Source organism: Schistocerca piceifrons, chromosome 1, assembly GCF_021461385.2.
Source record: "Schistocerca piceifrons isolate TAMUIC-IGC-003096 chromosome 1, iqSchPice1.1, whole genome shotgun sequence".
In the NCBI taxonomy this organism is placed as follows: Eukaryota; Metazoa; Arthropoda; class Insecta; order Orthoptera; family Acrididae; genus Schistocerca; species Schistocerca piceifrons.
Genome location: NC_060138.1, coordinates 1,187,709,327 through 1,187,726,998, shown reverse-complemented (window position 1 = coordinate 1,187,726,998; position 17,672 = coordinate 1,187,709,327). Strand labels below are relative to the sequence as shown.

The 17,672-nt window shown below is 40.0% G+C and overlaps 1 protein-coding gene across 1 annotated transcript in view; it reads left to right on the top strand.

Annotated features, from left to right (window-relative positions):
* The window catches only part of LOC124802398, a 183,154-nt gene extending 173,671 nt beyond the window's left edge, over positions 1-9,483 (top strand). The window contains exon 6 of the mRNA XM_047263152.1: positions 8,400-9,483. Coding sequence (XP_047119108.1) covers positions 8,400-8,482 — 83 coding nt within the window. The 3' untranslated portion in view covers positions 8,483-9,483. The remainder of the gene's footprint in view (positions 1-8,399) is intronic.
* The last annotated feature ends 8,189 nt before the right edge of the window (positions 9,484-17,672 follow it).

Here is a 17,672-nt window from a genome sequence, read left to right as displayed (position 1 = left end):
ATGAAATTTCTGAGACTGTACGTGAGGAAAGCTATGAACGGAAATGAATCATTGACTGTGGGACAAAGTGGTAAATAGAGAACTGAAGCGTTTCAGATTTGGTGTTACGAAGAGCTGATGAAAAATTCACTGATGCGCCAAAACATTATGACCACTTGCCTAATAGAGTGCTGGAAAGCCATATTGTAACTATTCTGGGTGGCATGGATCTGATAAGCCGTTGGCACGTTTCCACGGGTATGTGGCAGCAGATGCCTGCACACGGATCGAGCAGTTCACATGACTTACGGGCCGGTATTTCAAATCAGTCCAATTCTATGGCCACGAGATGAGCTAGAGTTTACTACCCTGCTCCTGAAACTACTTTAACAGGACTCTAGCCTTGTGAGAAGGACACTTATCCTGTTGGAAGATGCCATCTCCGTCGTGGAAGACATCAAGCATTGAGAGATGCAATAATTCTCATGTAGTCCATAAGGGCCGTGGTGCCTTCAATTTGTACCACAGCTTCCATGGCAGTCCACGTGAATGCTCCCACAACATAATACTGCTGACGCTGGCGTGCGTTCGTAGTTCGGCGAATATTTCGAGCAGCCATTCGGTTGGATGACGAGATATCCATACACGACTAAGGATATGGTGTAACAAGTAACGTGATTCACTTGACCGGGCGAGGCTTACCCACTGAACATCAAGACCAAGGAGCACTTAAAACGGTGTCCACCGCTCTTCTGTTGCGTGTTGCTGATGGCAATTCGTTTCACTGGTCTGCGACACAAAGATTGTTTCAAATTTATTAAGTGATTTTACAGTGTTTGCAATACTAATTTCGCCAAGCGTGATTAGCCGAGCGGTCTAAGGCGCTGCAGTCATGGGCTGTGCGGCTGGTCCTGGCGGTAGTTCGAGTCCTCCCTCGGGCATGGGTGTGTGTTTTCGTCCTTAGGATAACTTAGGTTAAGTAGTGTGTACGCTTAGGGTCTGATGACCTTAGTAGTTAGGTCCCACACTTTTTCACACACATTAGAACATTATTTGAACACTAATTTCGAAAAATTGTGAAAAAATTCCATGAAGTACAGTTATTTCACAAACTGCTTGTCTAGTTTTAGCTTTTTTCGATATTTCAGCACTCTAGTGAGTTGTAATTTTGGTTTTTAGGATCTCCATACACTGTTTTAGGCTCTACTTGAAAGATAATCATATACTGGCTCCGAGTACATCCTTTTCTTGCTATCAATCGAGGGAAATGAGTTTGTATCTCTTTTCTGTCAAGAAAGTGACCTCGTGTTTAGCAGTGATGTTCCTGGACTCATGGCACGTTTCAAAATAGAATATGCTCCGGATGAGTGGAGACTTTTTATTGATTCTTCAAAAAGAACCCTTAAAGCAGTACTTCGACAGAATGCAGTAAGGATGCTTCTATTGCAGATGGACACACGGTTCACTTAAAAGAATGTCACGATATCCTTGAACTGGTTTTAAGCAAACTCTGCTATTCAGACTGCAAATGGACACTATGTGATGATTTAAAAGTGATTTCAACGCTGCTAGGTCAACAAATTGGCTATACAAAGTTCCTTTGCTTTCTATGTGAATGGGCTAGTTAGAGACAGAAAGCAACACTACATAAAGAAAGCTTGGCCCTTGAGAAAAACCTTACAGGTGGGGGTTAAAAATGTTGAGAGAAAAAGCCTTGTAGATGCCAAAAAGGTGTTACTTCCACCACTTCACATTAAGTTGGGGCTGATGAAACAATTTGTTAAGGCATTGCCAAAAGAAGGGGAGTCTTTCAGATATCTTTGTGGGCCGTTTCCTGGCTTATCTGAGGCAAAGCTAAAGGAAGGAATCTTTGTCGGACCAGACATTAGAAAACTAATGACAGATCCCAACTTTGTGGACGAAATGTAAACAAACGAAAAGCTAGCATGGAAATCTTTTAAATAAGTTGTTACCGGTTTCCTAGAAAAAAAAGAGATCGAAACTACAAGACAATCGTCGTAGACATGCTCGACAACTTTAGGAAGCTGGGCTGTAACATGAGCATTAAAGTTCATTTTCTCCACTCACATCTGGCTACTTCCCTGCAAACCTTGGTGATGTAAGTGAAGAGCAGGGCGGAAGATTCCACCAAGACATCAAAGATATGGAAAGATGAAATCAAGGAATATGGAACGTCAAATGATAGCGGACTATTGCTGGATGATAAAAAGAGATGATCCTCAATGAGTCCACAGCTGGAACATCAATAAAACGAGTTTCGACAGAAAGCGAAAACGTTATTATAAGGACTTATGAGCTTAAAGAGAAATTGAAGTACACTGTAAAAGTAGTTTAGAACATGCTTTATACACAAAATAAAATTTTATAGCGTTGGGAAGAATGTGATAAATTGCTTAAATTTTGTTATTATACCCAAAAATATGCTCTTTATTTTAGAAAACCTGACGTGGTAGAAAAAATGGATTGCATTTTTGAAATCAGCGCTGAAAGGTACATAAAATTCGGTTATCAACTTTCAAACAACTTTCAAAAAATATCTCTTTTTGCAGATCTGTGTTGCTGTCGGTCGTAGCCGTTGGGATGGTAATGTAGAGAAGCCAGTGGGTCGCTCAGTCTCATAATCATGGTTCTCACAAATATGTGGCTGTTTCGTCTGCTTGTGTCAAGATTTCCGAGTCTGTGATGGTACCTAATAGCTCAGCCTAATGTGCTGTGACCGAAACAAAATACCTGCTAACTTCATTTACGAAGCATAGGAAATTATTTGGAAACTATGTACGGCAATGTGACTGTCTGCCTACGTCCGATACATGATTCGACATGTTCACTTCCCATCATTCAAAAAGCGAACCGATACCCACAGTAAAACACAACGAAAAGGCTTCGGCCGTATATGTACTTTTATCAAGCAAGGTCCAGTCTCGATAATCCCGTGCCCACTTAATTGGTCGACATGGATACGTGTATTGTTCGTCTGCTGCGGAGTGCCTGAACATTGTGCCCTGAAACACTTATGCAAGTACAAGCACTGAACTCTGTCGTCAGATCTACCACATATCACCGTCAATTGAGGTTTACGTGATGGACAAGTCTCCGACCTTCAGACTTTCTAATGAATCGTGGACGTCCAATATCTTTGCCACAGTCCATTATGTCAGTGTATTTTCCGTTTTCGGCCTGTATCGCTGCTAGACTGAGGCCCCTTTCATGTCTGCTCTGCTTTCATACTTTCGATACGACATCACGTGCCCACGACAACAAAAGGTAACAGTAATTCTCGTGATGGGCACTTATCATTATGTTGTGGTTCATCAATATATATGATCCGATAAAATAAGACACGAAGAGGTTCTTAACGGAGTCGGCGATATCAGGATTTGTGGAAAACAATAACGCTAAAAGGAGAAGGATAGTAAGACATATTTTAATATATCAGACAATAACTTCGGTGGTTGTAGAGGAAGATTTGATGGGCAGATACAGGGTAACACCTTCAATAATCGAACACTAGGGTGTAAGTGCTGTTTTAAGACGAACAGTTTGACAGAGGACAGGAAGCATTGGCTAGCAGTTTCAAAAATAAATAAATAAGTACATAAATAAATAGATAAAATTAAATAAAAATAAAAACAAAACAAAAAACTAATGCTAGAGACGGTAACATGTTAAAATTCGTCCTAGGTACCACCGGCCACACACTGTCTAATAACCTTTAGAATTTATAGGTAGATGGGAACCTGATCGTAGTCGTCAGCACCTCTCTAGTGATCATACTGATGGTCGATCGACTGCCAGCGAGTGCTGTTGCCTAGCGCCTCTCCTTTCTTCCTTTTTTATTTCTCTACTGTTTTATTTCAGTTTTCCTGCTACATCGATACTGTCGGCTACCTATTTCTCTCTTGCGCCAACCTCTGCATCTCAGAGTAGCACTTTCACTCTGCTTATTCAATGACTTCTATTCCAGTATCTGTCATCCGCTGTAGTTCGTACCCTCTACAGCTCTCCCTAGTGTGGTGTACGCTATTCCATTATCTCTTATCACATATTCTATCATCCTGACATTCTTGTCGCTGATTACCCTATGTTCCGGTCTGTGCCTTTTCTGTGGAGAACTTCCACTTTCCTTATGGTATCTGTCCAATTAATTTTCAACATCTCCTACTCCCTTCTCTTCTAGATTTCCCGCAGCCCTTCTTGATTCACCACCAAACGAAGGTGCACCCCTTTGCTATTTTCCAGAGCTAGACTCCATTTGCAAGTGCGCCTTGCTCTCGTTTCTTGCGTCAGTGTTATTTTGCTTCTATGGTAGCAGAATGCCTAAATTTCTTCTGCTATCTGGTTTCCAGTTGCGTTGGCCAACATACCATTAATCTCATCTCACCTCATCCTCATTGGTTTCGTCTTAATTCTCTTTCTTCTCAATCCATGTTCCTAGACATTAGACTTTTCATCTCATTCAACACGCGTTGTATGTCTTCTTCCCTTTCACTGAAGATAGCATGTCATCAGTAAATCTTTGAATTTATCAACTACATCCTTTCGACCTGAATTTCAAATCCACTTTTGAACCATTCTTTTGTTACCTTCGGCTGCTACGGTCGCAGGTTCGAATCCTGCGTCGGGCATGGACGTGTGTGATGTCCTTAAGTTAGTTAGGTTTAAGTAGTTCCAGGGGACTGATGACCTCAGATGTTAAGTCCCATAATGCTCAGAACCATTTGAACCATTTTTTCAATCAGAGTTTACTACCTTGCCTGATACTCTGTTTAATCCGAGCACTTCGCTCTCGATCTTCCATCTTTACTTTTCCGTCTTTGCCATTGCACTGTTTTCCCCAGAATTTCAAACATCTTGCACCATTTTACGTTGTCGAACGCTTTTTCCAAGTCGACAAATCCTAGAACGTGACATTATTTTTCTTATGTCTTTCTTCCATTATCAATCGCAACGTCTTCTCCCGTGCCCTTACCTTTCAGAAAGCCAAACTAATCGCCAGTTAAGAGATCCCCAATTTCTTTTCCATTCTTTTCTACTTCATTCTAGCAAGCAGCGAAGATGCGCAAGCTGTTAAGCTGACTGTGAGGTAGTTCTCTCGTTTATCTGCCATTGCTATCTTCTGCAAGGTGTGAACGATATTTTTCCGAAAGTTTGTACGTCACCAAATAGGTGAATTCTGCACAAAGGCTTGAGCATTCGCTCGGTTGGCACATCCCACAATGATATCAGAAATTCCCTGGAAATGTTATCTGTCTCTTGTGCCGAATTGTATGGCCAGTTTTCCGAAGTTCTGTTAAACTCATATTCTTATACTTTAACTCTTGCGTTTTCCATATCGTATCCTGTTTTTTCCTCAATCACGTCACCAGGTAAGCTGTCCGCTTAGTAGAGGCCGTCAATGTACTCATCCAACACAGCCCCTCTTTTTTCTGCACTTAACAGTGGAATTCCCATTGCACTCTTTAATATATACACCCTTGCCTATAAATTCAGCTAAGATTGTTTTGAGATTTCTCAATGCTGACTTAGTCCTTCCGACGACGATTTTTTATCGAATTGTTCATATTTTTTTCTGCAGCCATTTCGTCCTGGTTTACTAGCACGACCAATTTATTTCAGTCTCAGTGACTTACGTTTCTGTATTCGTAAATTTCTTTGAAAGCATTTGTACTTCCATGTGGAGTATTTCTCCTGTTACCCATGGTTTCTTCTTTGTCGTTTCCTTATTCTATATTATTCTCTCCAGCTTCAATGATTTCCATTTTTAGATATGTCCGTTTCTCTTCAACTGAAATGCCTGTTGTTCTCTTCATCATCAAGGTATGTATACCTTTAGAGAACCTCAAAGGCATCCCCAGTACGTCAGTATACCATAGCTTTACTTGAAAATTTCGGACGACTGTCTTAAATTTTAGCCTACTGTTCATTATTGCTACAAAGTGATGAAAATCAGCACCTCCTCCTGGGTGGCACCTATTAAATTCAACATAAATGTCAACATGTGTCACTGTTACGTAGTGAAGACACATGTTCACGAAGTTCTGATACTAAAGAACCAGAATCTAATATTGATGCCTTTTCTTATACATGCACCAGTGTTACTTGCAGTCATTCATGCGACAGACCTCTAGATGACTTGATTGGAAAGTCGAAACTGGTTGCCTAATGAAACACTATCTAAATAACGGCGTGTGGTACAGTATTCTTACATTTCATCGATCACCCGCTGCTCCATGTCCATGAGCCCTAGACTGATCTACATTTACTGATGTAAATTTCGTTGAATATTCCTTTCGTACATTGTGAATAACATAGTTTATATTATTATCGTTATTTATTCCCTGAACGCTGCCGAACTCAGATAATCAGTACTCACAAACGACTATATTTTCACAACAACTACAAAAAGGGTGTTCTATGTGAGTCGTATCGTTTCTTGGAGTTTTTCGGTAAGGACCTGAAACACTGTGTAACCATGCGATAACGTACTGAAACGAGATTCTGTCCTGAATATTGACCACTAATTACGTTGTTATACCAGCTAGAAGTTTTGTTGTCCTGATAAACAAATTTGCTGTCACTTTCCATACAATGTTATTAAATATGAGCTGTATTTCAGGAGCTCCATCATCGTCTAGAGTTTGTATACATCGGAAGCTCCCAGATGGGCTCCTCTTGCACACATGTAAATCGACAATCGAACAGCTATTGAGTTCCTTCAATGAATGGTTATTGAGAAAATTGTGTAAAAAGAATACAATGATAACGTGTCAGGAAGAGGACCATGTTTGTTTGGAAAGCTAAATAAAATTCTTTACAGTGTTACTCCACGTCTAACATGTCCCGTTGAGAGTCCCAACTAAATTTGTCTTATAAATCACCGTAATTGATTATTACATACGATAGCATATTAGATATGATAAAAAGTATGCTGCAGGGAGAAAATAACAGTTGAAACCACCATAGGAAAGATGTGGTTATGTATGTACATGTAGATGAATCGTCTGCGTTCCAATAGAAACACTAATGCACAGTCTTAGTGGACCCAAGTGCGACCACATTAGAATACTCCGTGTATATCATCGTCGGACCAAAGATTTGGAGACTATGTAGCAAATCTGGCCGGATGTCTGCAAACTTACACTGCACTGTTGTAGCTTGTGGACGAAAGTAATGAAGAGCAGTGCAAAGATGAGTACCGACTTTCTTAACACAAAAACTGGAACGGAACAGAAGTTCTGGAAAAGATAAAATGCCCATACCTGGAAAATAAAATCTGACGAGAAAGATAGAAGCAGCGTGACATTCGCGAAGAAAACTTCTTCGAGAAAAGAGCTATAACGGTATCTAATAGTGCCCCGAAAACATAGAAGAATTTCTTGAGAGTGTGCATCTGAAGCAAACGATGATGTAACAGTAAAACGTAGTACGATAAAATAGTGATAAATACTAAGTGGACGTATCAAAAGGACAAAATGAAGATACTCTTAAAAAAACAGGAGGAAAGCACTTTGCGGGAAGTCATTAGCAGAAGAAAGGGACAACCTAATAGGTCAAGTGCTGGGCATCCCTGCATTGTTAACCTGGTGCTGCAAGAATCAGTGGAGTAGAAAACTAATACTTGTAGAGAAAGAGCAGGGTATACAAAACATATTATAGATGTATGGAACGATTAGCGTAAGATTTTAAGAGGTAGGGAAAAGCATCAAAGCAGTCGCCAGACTGATGATCTAAAAGAAAAGTGGTTCATTCCTCAACATTCGCCCCTCACCATCCCATTGTTTTGATCGTTGAATTAACCCACTAAACATACGAGTACCAAATTATGGCTCACCTTTCGACTAACTCCAAGTTTCTCAGACGTAAAAAGTTTTATTTTTTCATACTTCTAATTGGATTACATTTTCTGACAATATTTAATCTTTGGCATTCATTTAAGTCTTCTTCACCATAATTTACTAAACTAACTCATTAATCTGTGTTATATCATTTTAAAATTGAGTTAAAGAGAACCTTGACCGCCACAAAATATTTATCTGTAGTGGTAACCGGTTATGGTCAAAATGTGACCACCTTCAGGTCATACTACACCATGATGGCAGGCGGTGGCTATGAACGGAGCAGGTATCGTGGATCCACGAACGACATTGGCTGCCATTATGGTAACCGAAATCGGTTACCGTTGCAGATAAATATTTTACTGCGGTCGAGACTTTCTAATTCAGTATTGAAATATTTGATCAAGACGGCTGACAAGCTCCACGAGAGCAGTTTTCAAAAATACTGTGTTATATTAGTTTGCAAACTGCGTTGCACGACCATAAATTTTGTAATTTCGGATCTTGTGCGCCATCGCACAAAGTTCCGTCTGCTCTTTTCTTATATGTATTTATGTCTTACAGTGAGAGGAACATCGAATCTCAACAGCGGCTCTGCAGTCATCGTGGCGCTGATGTCCTACTTCGTGGTGGCTGTAGGGACGTGATTGGGCCACTGAAGCATCAGCGAGGCGTTTTAGGACTATTGAGGATGAAATGATGTTGAGTGACGAGAGACAATGCTGTGCGAGAATATTTGACACGACACCCTTCACAAAAGGATGGAGTTTCTGGCGTGTTGTATTTATGTGACTCTTGCTTCGAAAAGTGACACATTTTTTGTGAATGCATTAAGTACGTTAACGCACTGCGAAAATGTTGAGGAATTCTGTAAGTGGTAGTGGTCCGCATTTCAGCTGAGAGGAAAATTTATTAAAACTCCATCACATAATATCGAGTTAATCTCCGTTCGAACTGAAAATGACAACTGGAATTATGACCATGTTTGACGTAAGACAATTTTTTCCTTATCTGAAATCTCTACGTGCGACAACGAAAACGTATCTTTTTATTTATGTGATAAAGGAAGCCACTTAATAAATGAAGCCACTTACAGAATTTCTTCAAACTGTTCTGCATACACGAGACATTTGGGATTTGTGCCTGAGTGAACTGTCGCTGTTACACAGAAAATGTTTTATGGTAGTTCTTGGAGAGAAAATATGGAAAGTGATAAATGTGCGGAAAGTGTGTAACACTGTTTATGAAAAGATTTCTATTTTTAAAAAAAGGTATTACTCTTTAGAAAGCATATGAACTTTTTATCTTTCAACTATTTTGCCATTCTACTGAAAATGTTTTCTTTCATATATTGTTCACTTGTTTTCTTATTTCTGTTAAAAATGTGTGATCATGTCAAGAATAATCACCGTGATACACTTATGTTGCAGAATGTTGAATTCACAATAAAAACTAATATAAATTATTCAGTTATACGTCTCGATTTTAATGCACTTTGTGCAGTAAATGTCAATCTTATCTGTAATTCTAACATACACTAAAATAACAAAATTTCGTGTTTTTTATCTTACCTTGGAGCAAAGTTCGTTTTACTGCAAAGAAAGAAAAATGATGTGGCATAAATTAATGTAACGCAGATATCTCGAAATGCATGCTTTTATGAAACATTATATTTTTTGTCAAAAGAGCTGTCACGTATTTTAAATAAGAACGAAACTCAGTTCCATAACCATACTACTTTCTCGCTGTTTGTTGCACCCTGAGAATCAGATTTATTGACAATAACAATCGCAAAGATCGTTAATATGTGTCTAAAACATTTATGTTTACTATTCAGGAGTCATAAAATCATCTGCTTCGAAAATATATTGTGTATTGTCCTTTATTTTTAACAGTTCATGGCACATGATGTAGATTTGTTAGCAATTATCAAGGTTTTTAAGCTTCAATGGGGCACATACATAAATACGAGGTAAGTTAATTAGCTTGTAAACTGTAGTTGTGAGGCTGTTATAGACTCTGTACGATATCCTATTATTCTGTTCACAGAAACGTCATTTGACAATGCCATTTGATCAACTGACAAAACGAATCACCTTACAATGTGTATAAATGAAAATTAAAATTTCGGATCGATTGACAACGCATTAACAGTTACTTGGCAGTCGCTGTTTAAATACATCAAAGTTTTGCAATCACTCTAAACTGGCTATTCTTAAAAGCACCTGGGAAACGGATATTACAAATGTTGCAGACTGGAAAAGCTGGGGTGACAGCGTATTCGAGTGTTGTTGTCATCAATGCATTGTTTAGTTGGCAACCGCTGGCATCAACGTCAATGCAGTTTGCAGCTCAAGTAGCTAACTGCAAAAATTTAGTAAAATGATACCTTAGTGAATCCTGGAAACGATCTGTTCCCAATGCTGAACATTACATTAACTTATTGAACATATAAATAAAACGAAGTAAGAAACTGCCCGCGTCTTTTCTATTGCATTTTTTTAAAAATGAGTAGCAGTAGCCTTAACTCAGTCCCATTCTTCAGGCACGGAATAATTCTTCGAACAAAGAAAATTGAAGAAAATGGATAAAGTAAATGCCGGCCGCGGTGGTCTCGCGGTTCTAGGCGCGCAGTCCGGAACCGCGCGACTGCTACGGTCGAAGGTTCGAATCCTGCCTCGGGCATGGATGTGTGTGATGTCCTTAGGTTAGTTAGGTTTAAGTAGTTCAAAGTTCTAGGGGACTGATGACCACAGCTGTTAAGTCCCATAGTGCTCAGAGCCATTTGAACCATTTTTTTGATAAAGTAAAACTGTATAATGGTTTTACCGTGTTTTATTAATTTAGCGTTAATTCCAACTAGGCCTATGTCCTTTCTACATTTTCTTACATGTAGCGCTGTTTTTAATTCTTGTATGACTAATTCACCTACACAGATATTATCAGTTTTTATAGAATCACCTTCTTCAATATCTCCATCATACCGTAAATTTCTGTAATGCTGTATCAACAGATTTTCTGTTCCTGTGGTTGCGTGGTGGTTTCCTGATCGGAGATGTCCTGCAAATGTTGATGCCTAGTGCCATATTTCAACATTTGCAGGACACCACCGGAAAGTAAACCACCGTCCTACCACACCAGAAACACATGCAGTAAGAAGAAATATCTCCTAACTCTACAAGAAAACTACCAAATCCTAAACGCAGTCATAGAAAAGAAGCACTTATGAATAACCGAACAAACGACAGCAACTAAACGTTACTTAAACTAATGAAACACATAGAATGTAAAGAACAACCCCACTATAAACCACAAAAATACTATCACATAGACCACTGTACCATAGTAAAGTTATTAATTACATACCCAGTGGTTACGACATGTTTGTTTCCATTACACACACACACACACACACATACACACACACAATAGCGCACGCAGAGGGAGAGAGAAAGCAACAACAAACGCTCGAACTACCACCTAAACAAACAAAAGTTCGCAACGCTCAGTATCAAAACAATGTATACGAGATGGCGACTTGGACGTGGACCTAACTACATAAAAACATAAATTTATTTCGTGTCAGTGAAAATGTTGTCGGCAAAAATATAGTACATAAGATTAGAATAACATCAAGAATGAAGCAGGCAAGAAAAAAACCACGAGTAACTAAAATAATTTTATACTGTTTATAGTAGTAAGTTAAAGCTTGATGACGCTATATGAACCCAGCAAATAGAATTACAAGAAAATCCTTATCTGCAAATTTAGACTTTCTTGGGGAAATTGGGTGATGATGACTTCTCAGACTATCAGCCGAGTCAAGGCGTCGTTCAGCGGCAACGTTTCAGCAAGTTTCCTACTTGTATCTTCAGTAGAAGTGTCGTCTTGACTGATAACCCGAAAAGACTTCATCATTAAAAACCATATTGTTACAGTAACGACTGAGGATGCTTTAAAATAAAGCGAAACGCGTGTAAATAAGGGTTTTATTACAGTCGCAAAAGACCGTTCCTTGCAAAACTGCGACTGCAGGAAAAGAGGAAAGAAACCAACATGTACAAAGAAAGATCTGCTTGTGTTACCCACCAGATGATCAGATGATCTGACCTGTTCTATAGAGACATCAAGTATGCCATCGATGCTGGATGGGACTCATTTGCGACCGATATGCATGAATTGTGGAAGGACAACGCAGCTCTAGAAATTCTGAATGAAAAGCAGTCGTGGCTTCCCAAGGTATCGACGTTCTCCGGAATTGTTCACAGAATCCCAGACGTATTGCCTCCATCAGCAGGAGACGGGGTTCCAAAGGCCAACAGAAATGCGTCGCATCAGATATAAGCTTATTCACACCAGAGGACATAGTGGTAATACTATGCAACACCACTTCTATACTTGATAATATCGTTTGTGACAAAAGGAGACCTCACGTTTCTTCAGGTATCCCACACCGAGCTGAAGCCATTCGTTGGTATTTATATGGCTTAGAGCTCCATACAGCGCAAAGTACATCGCTCCCTTTCAGATAATTTTGTAAATAGTTACAGACGGTCTCTGTCTGATTAAGGTCGATTGTTACAGCGGACTGGTCAGGGTGGAATAGGGAATCTGAGTGTGGGTATCATACGCACTGTTCCCCCTCAACAACTTTCGCATGTGAGTCGTTTTGTTACGATGAGAAACGGTAAGTAACTACTCTACTGTACATAGAATAACGTCAACTGCTCTACCGTGTCTTTCTGTATGGGTCAGCGTAGCACGATGCGTAGATGTAACCCCTCACCCCCCCCCCCCCCCCCACCCCACACCCTCCACAACTATCACAACGAGTGATGAAAGGGCACGTGTACAGTGTTGCTACCGAGCGGTGCATGCGGACGGATGTGTCCGATGAGTGCATCCATTCACCGTGCTACTGAAGTAGCCATACATTATACCGTGTGTACATTATGCCACATATTTAATAATATTTTAACATGGTTTACGTTCACCTATATAAAGTAATTTGTTCCATTCCTTACTTCACATTTTTTAAGTGTCGACCCTATTTATGTTTTTCTGTCTAATGTAACCTGTATTCTACCCCAGGGATCAAGCCATCTTCATACAAAATTTCATGGAAATCAGTCCAGCGCTTTGGTCGTGGAAACGTAGTGGAATTACTTTCGCAAGTTTTACAGCACAGTATGGATTAAACACGTTAAGAATTTACAAGAATTTCCACAAATATTATGAAGTTCAAATAAATTTGTCATTTTTCCTCTTCAAACTTAAATTCATGGCATTAGTTTTCTTTATGCTCAATGTCACTTTATTGCTTATTGATCTATCATAAACTTCCTTGAGAGTTTCATTTGCTTTCTCGGTAAGGAGTTTTGTTGTTTTCCTCGGACTATAATATTGCGAAGAGAATTTTTTCATCATGATTTAAACTACTGGGAAAGTCATTAATGTATGTCAGGAACAGTGTTGGTCCTAATATGCTACCTTGCGGAACCCCTATATTAATGTAGCACTTGCTCCCCAATCTTAGGCCTCCCACTGGCGGTGCTAGTCAATAAGTAAAACACAATGATACTTATCCAGAAATGTTAGTAATTTACGGGAAAATTCTGATATTTAACTGCAGTTCTAGGATACATTAAGACGTCAAAACACTCTGTTGTTACAGTTAACATAACCGTACTCTAACGACTGTGCTCATATCTACAACAAACGTGTTTCAGCATCTCCCATCTCAGAAAGTATGCTTTTTCCGACCCATGTTTATCCGATCTGTTTCCATGACTACTACCATCGCTCATAATATTCAATACTTTTTATTTAACACATTGTATACGGTGTGTGATACATGGGCTGTTCTAACACTTATTACTGTTAATAGTATTCTTGTACCACACCCAAACATAACGTGAACTTCTTAGCCAAACATTCAACTTACGTTAAGAATCATCATTTACTTTTTTAAAAAACTATTTGTGTTACTTAGTAGTATTCTGGTGAATGTTCTTGAAAGCTGCAAGACCAAAATACGACGAAGAATAAATGGACTGAAAATGAAGAAGACGGAATACTAGTATCTAACACTGACCGAAATACGGTGTAAGTGATAACGGAATTTAGGCGGAATGCAGTGTAATCTGCATTATACAGAGTGTTACGAAAGTGGAGAGGGGGGGGGGAGTAGAAAGGAAAGGGAGTAGAAGAAACTAATTTTATCAGTTGCATCACACTATGCAGGATCATTGTCGATGAAAGAAAATGCTTGCCGAAATGGGACTCGAAACCAGGGTCTCCCACTGCTAGGTGGTTCCGTTAACCACTGCGCCACCAAAACACCGTGTTTATCACAAATGCGTAGATTATCTCGGCACACTCCTCGGCTGACTCATACCTGCAGCCCCCATCTATTTCATCCACTATAGCTAATTTCAGAGTCGTTCTGAAGATTGAAGGTAAATGATCATCCGCATTGCAGGCTGTGCTTTCATTGCCCATCGGGGTGAGTCAGTTATATGAATGTCTGGTGTCAGAAAGAACAGGCGCCATGCATTCTTATAAAGTGACTGTGTTCCAAGTGCTACAGTGTACACTGCATGACGGTGAAAGTTCGTAGGTATATTCATTAATCGGCGTACTGGCTGAGTATGCTGAAAACAATAATAGTTTCATTTTCTGCCACCAGTGAAAGTATGGCGCTGTAAGCATTCAGAATATGAAATGTTTCCAGTTTTGACGGCAGTGTGCTGTTTGTCACTTTGCGATGCGTGTTGATTTCTTTGGTGAAGTTACTGTTCGTGTAAAGGGCTAAGAAGCTGAAGTTTTCCATTCGAAACGCGATGACTATTGATAAGAAAGACCATGCATTCCTGGTAAAGCTGTTTTATCAGAACGTTAGCAACAGCAGCGCTGCATTGCGACATGTCGCTGATGAAAACGGTTCCGAAGGGGCCCCATGCCAATAAACTGGCTAAAGAATACGATTGTGAAATTTGAAGAAACTTGTGAATTAGGTGGTGCAGTATGCCACTACCAGGGCAGATGTTGAAGTTGCTTTAGCTATAGCCGGCTGTGTAGCGTACGCCTCAAATTTGCAGCCAGCGTTCGAACTGTGTGACAGGAATTGTCTGTCCCCTGGTCAACAGTTCAAAAGATTTTGTGGAGCATTTTATACAATTATCCCTAGTAGATTCATAACGTACATCAAATGAAGACCCAATATAGGGTACAACTCCTTGACTGCTCTTTGCTTTTTGGCACGTATGAAAATCGTTGACATGTTGCCGGGGAGTATTCTTTGCACGGATGAGGCCATTTTACTCTGCACGAATGGACGGAAATGTCGGATATGGGGTTCTATCCCGTCACATGTTGTGCTGGAACACCCGCTGCACTCAACTTATGTGATTGTATAGTGTCATTTCACAAGCTCCTTCATTATCGGTCAGTTTTTCTTCAAGGTGGTGACACTTCTTAAACCCGGTACGTATACCGTGACTTCTGGAGATAGTAAGGGCCTCAACGTGTAACACGTGATTCCAGCTTCGCAAGATCGCAGCTGTGTCCGTATCATTACTTTCATGCGAGATAGTGTGACACCAAATGTTGTTTGGCAGATGAACGCTTGCATCTATAAATCTTCGTCAATGACCACGTAATCTCTAGGCAGTTTCAACACGTGTAGCATTCCACATGCTCCGACCTAAAGCCACGCCATTTCTGGTGTGGAGATATCTGTAAGAGCATGCCTCTGAGTGATATATCCTGACTCTTGCTGATCTGAAGTAGTACATCGATCTGATTACACCGGATATATTGCGATCAACTGTCGGCAATTTCATTTTACAGAAGCAGCATGTTGTTGAGTAGGGAGACCATATCGATAACACGCCGTAACTTGTGACCATACGGTAGTAATCATGTGTGTGACCGCTTCTCCCCTTTTTCTGTACCCACATCCTATTATGGCTGGTTTGCAGAGCCTATCACTTGGTGACAGGGAATGGAACTATTGTCATTTAAAGAGCTTACTTCATGAGTGTACCGATTAATAAACATACCTACGATGTTTCAGTGCCCTACGATGTATACAGTCCGAACTACAGCACACGGTTCACCGTCAGTTTCATTATAATAATCGGGTACATTAGTGAGTAAGAGATTAAGAAACTTTCAAGAACTATCGAGACACCGATAACGCACAGAATCAGATGTCTAGCATCATGGTTCGGAGAGCATATTATAAATCTGTTGTAAACATGGCCGGTTTAATGACAAAGTGGCACATTCGTCCACATGGGCACCAGAGACTCCCAATAATAGAATTTGTTTTTGGGATGTATTGTAATTAGCAGCAAAACTTTACACGGACGAAAATATACGATACCAAAAGCAAAAACCGATTGGGGCCCTCAAACGACCCGTTATTCATCGACTTCAATACTCCGCAAGTCACCTGACAGTGTGTGGCAAAGTGTATTTGTGGTACAACTAACTGATACCCATTCCCTGTTCCACTCGCGAATGGTTAGTGGGGAGAATGATTTTCGGTAAGTCACTATTTTCTTTATCTGTTCATTTTACGAGATGTATGTTGGAGGAGGCAGTAAGATTTCCGACTCTTCCCGGTAAAGAAGTCTCCCGAAATTTCAGTAGTAAGCCTCTGTGTGATGCACAGCGCCTGTCTTGTAGCGCGTGACACTGGAATTTGTTGAGCATCTCTGTAGTGATCTCCGTAGCGCTGGTCTTCTACGAATCTTCTTTACCTCTTTTGTCAGTCCTACCTGGTACGGGTTCCAGTTTGATGAACAGTACTCAAGAATCGGCCGAACAATCGCCTTGTAAGCCACTTCATTCGTGGATGAATAGCATTGCCTTAAGATTCTTCAGAAACTTTCATGCTTTACTGTATGGTTAAATGATGATGAAGTCCTCTTGGAAAAAACTTCGGATCTCCGGGCGGGGACTACTCAAGAGGACATCATTATCAGGAGAAAGAAAACTGGCGTTCTACGGATCGGAGCGTGGAATGTCAGATCCCTTAATCGGGCAGGTAGGTTAGAAAATTTAAAAAGGGAAATGGATAGGTTAAAGTTAGATATAGTGGGAATTAGTGAAGTTGGGTGGCAGGAAGAACAAGTCTTTTGGTCAGGTAAATACAGGGTTATAAATACAAGTTCAAATAGGTGTAATGCAGAATAGGTTTAATAATGAATAAAAAATAGCAGTACGGGTAAGCTACTACAAACTGCATAGTGAACGCATTATTGTGACCAAGATCGACACAAAGCCCACGCCTACTACAGTAGTACAAGTTTATATGCCAACTAACTCTGCAAATGACGAAGAAATTGATGAAATGCATGATAAGATAAAAGAAATTATTCAGATAGCGAAGGGAAACGAAAATTTAATAGTCATGGGTGACTAGAACTCGATAGTAGGGATAGGAAGAGAAGGAAACATAGTATGTGAATATGGATTGAGGGTAAGAAATGAAAGAGGAAGCCGCCTGGTAGAATTTTGCACAAAGCATAACTTAATCATAGCTAGCACTTGGTTCAAGAATCATGAAAGAAGCCTGGAGATACTAGAAGGTATCAGATAGATTATACAATGGTAAGACAGAGATTTAAGAACCAGGTCATAAATTGTAAGGCATTTACATGGGCGGATGTGGACTCTTACCACAACCTATTGGTTATGAGCTGTAGATGAAAATTGAAGAAACTACAAAAAGGTGGGAATTTAAGGGGATGGGACATGGATAAACTGACTAAACCAGAGGTCGTACAGAGTTTCAGGGAGAGCATAAGGGAACAATTCACAGGAATG